Raw genomic sequence first — 1,486 nt, 5'->3', positions numbered from 1 at the left:
AAGGAGGAGGAAGGGGAAAGAGGGAAGAAAGAAGAGGGGAAAGGAGAGAGGGAAAAGAAAGAGGGAAGAAAAGGGGAAAAGAAGAAGAGAAGAAGGGAAAGGGAGGAGAGGAGGGAAAAAGGGAAAAAGGAGGGAGAAAAAAGAAGAGAGAAAAAAGAAAAGGAAAGAAGGGGAGGCAGGTGGGGGGGAGGGGGAAGAGAGGGGTGAGAGGAGGCCGAAAGAAGAAAGGGGGACACAACCATTTCTGGAATCGCGTGTCCCCCGAGTGGTTAGGCCTGTGTCCTACCCAAAGCATGAAAGAGTTTGGGACATCTGTGCACGGCGGCTGATGGCAAGCGCCGCCTTTGACCATGCAGAGCCGCCGCCTTTCACAACGGAGACCGCCAATGCAGTCGCTCGTCGTCGAGCTTCCGCGGCGCGTGCGCGAGCCAGCACAAAATATGAGGGCGTGGGCAGGGGCCAGCCGCGCCACGCGCGGCCACGCGCACCTCACGGGCCAACCGCCGCACCCGCAGCACGGCGGCAAGGTGAGCCTCGCAAACGACGTCGAGGGGGCAAAGCTGGCTTTCGCCGGGTGTGCCTCAGCGGCCGCGGGCGAGCAGGGCATGTGCGCGCCACGCGCCGCCGCTCCGGCCGAATCGCACGAGCCTCCCTCCCGCGGCTCGTCGCAGGAGAGCGGGTCGATCCGATGATGCTCGGTGAAGATGCTCGGTCTGCTCTCGCCAAAAGTTTGTCCGACTCGACGTCCGGCCCCGGGCGTCGGGCCGTGGCGGCGACAGCAGGCGTGCTCCAGCGCCGCCTCGTGCGCGCGTACGCGCAGCGGCGACGCCTCTGCACCGCCCGAGTCGCCGCCCGGCCGAGCGAGGAGCAGCGAGACGACGAGAGACATGCTGATTCGGCAATCAGAGTTTTTTTTTCGCGCGGCGGACGTTTTCTTTTCCTCACAGAGCCAACTGCTCCCGACGAAGGTCGAGGCCTTTGCTGGCCTGCGCGTCGTCGCTGTGTTGGCGGGAGTCAACCACAGCATCGCCATCACCGCCGACGGCAGCGTTGGAGCTGGGGCGATGGAGACGGTGGCAAGCTGGGCCACGGCGACGAGCAGGATCAGCTGCACGAGGCGTGGCCGCCCACACCGCATCCTTGGAATGACTGAACACCGAAAATAGCAGCATTGCGAGACATCTATGCAGAGGGTAAATACAGGGAAGAGGGACCCACCGGTCGGACCGGTGACTACCGTACGAGCTCTCACGCCGCGCGTAGGGCCCTTAGGGGCCTAGAGAGCACAACCCCCTCTCTCTTTTCTCCCAGTAAGCTAAAAGTACACTTCGGTTCTACTGCCTTGAGCAGCGCTCGTACGAGTGAATCCGATATCTGCGCGCGTATGGATATCCTATCGCGTATCGGCTATCGGACGAGGTTATATTGGATAAAGCGTTTTGCACTCGCTCTTGGCTGTACACACACGCTCAATCAAGACTCAAAT

The 1,486-nt window shown here is 61.4% G+C and overlaps 1 protein-coding gene across 1 annotated transcript; it reads left to right on the top strand.

The window, feature by feature from the left end:
* Positions 1-386: 386 nt before the first annotated feature.
* On the top strand, positions 387-692 carry EMIHUDRAFT_257401 (hypothetical protein; the record flags this gene model as incomplete). Its single annotated transcript, XM_005763863.1, has 1 exon — positions 387-692. The coding sequence occupies one exon, from the start codon at positions 387-389 to the stop codon at positions 690-692; it is 306 nt and encodes a 101-aa protein (XP_005763920.1).
* Positions 693-1,486: the final 794 nt, after the last annotated feature.

The sequence above is a fragment of the Emiliania huxleyi genome (assembly GCF_000372725.1).
Source record: "Emiliania huxleyi CCMP1516 unplaced genomic scaffold EMIHUscaffold_6139, whole genome shotgun sequence".
In the NCBI taxonomy this organism is placed as follows: Eukaryota; Haptophyta; order Isochrysidales; family Noelaerhabdaceae; genus Emiliania; species Emiliania huxleyi.
The sequence above is the reverse complement of the archived record's forward strand: the minus strand, read 5'-3'. Positions and strand labels throughout refer to the sequence as shown.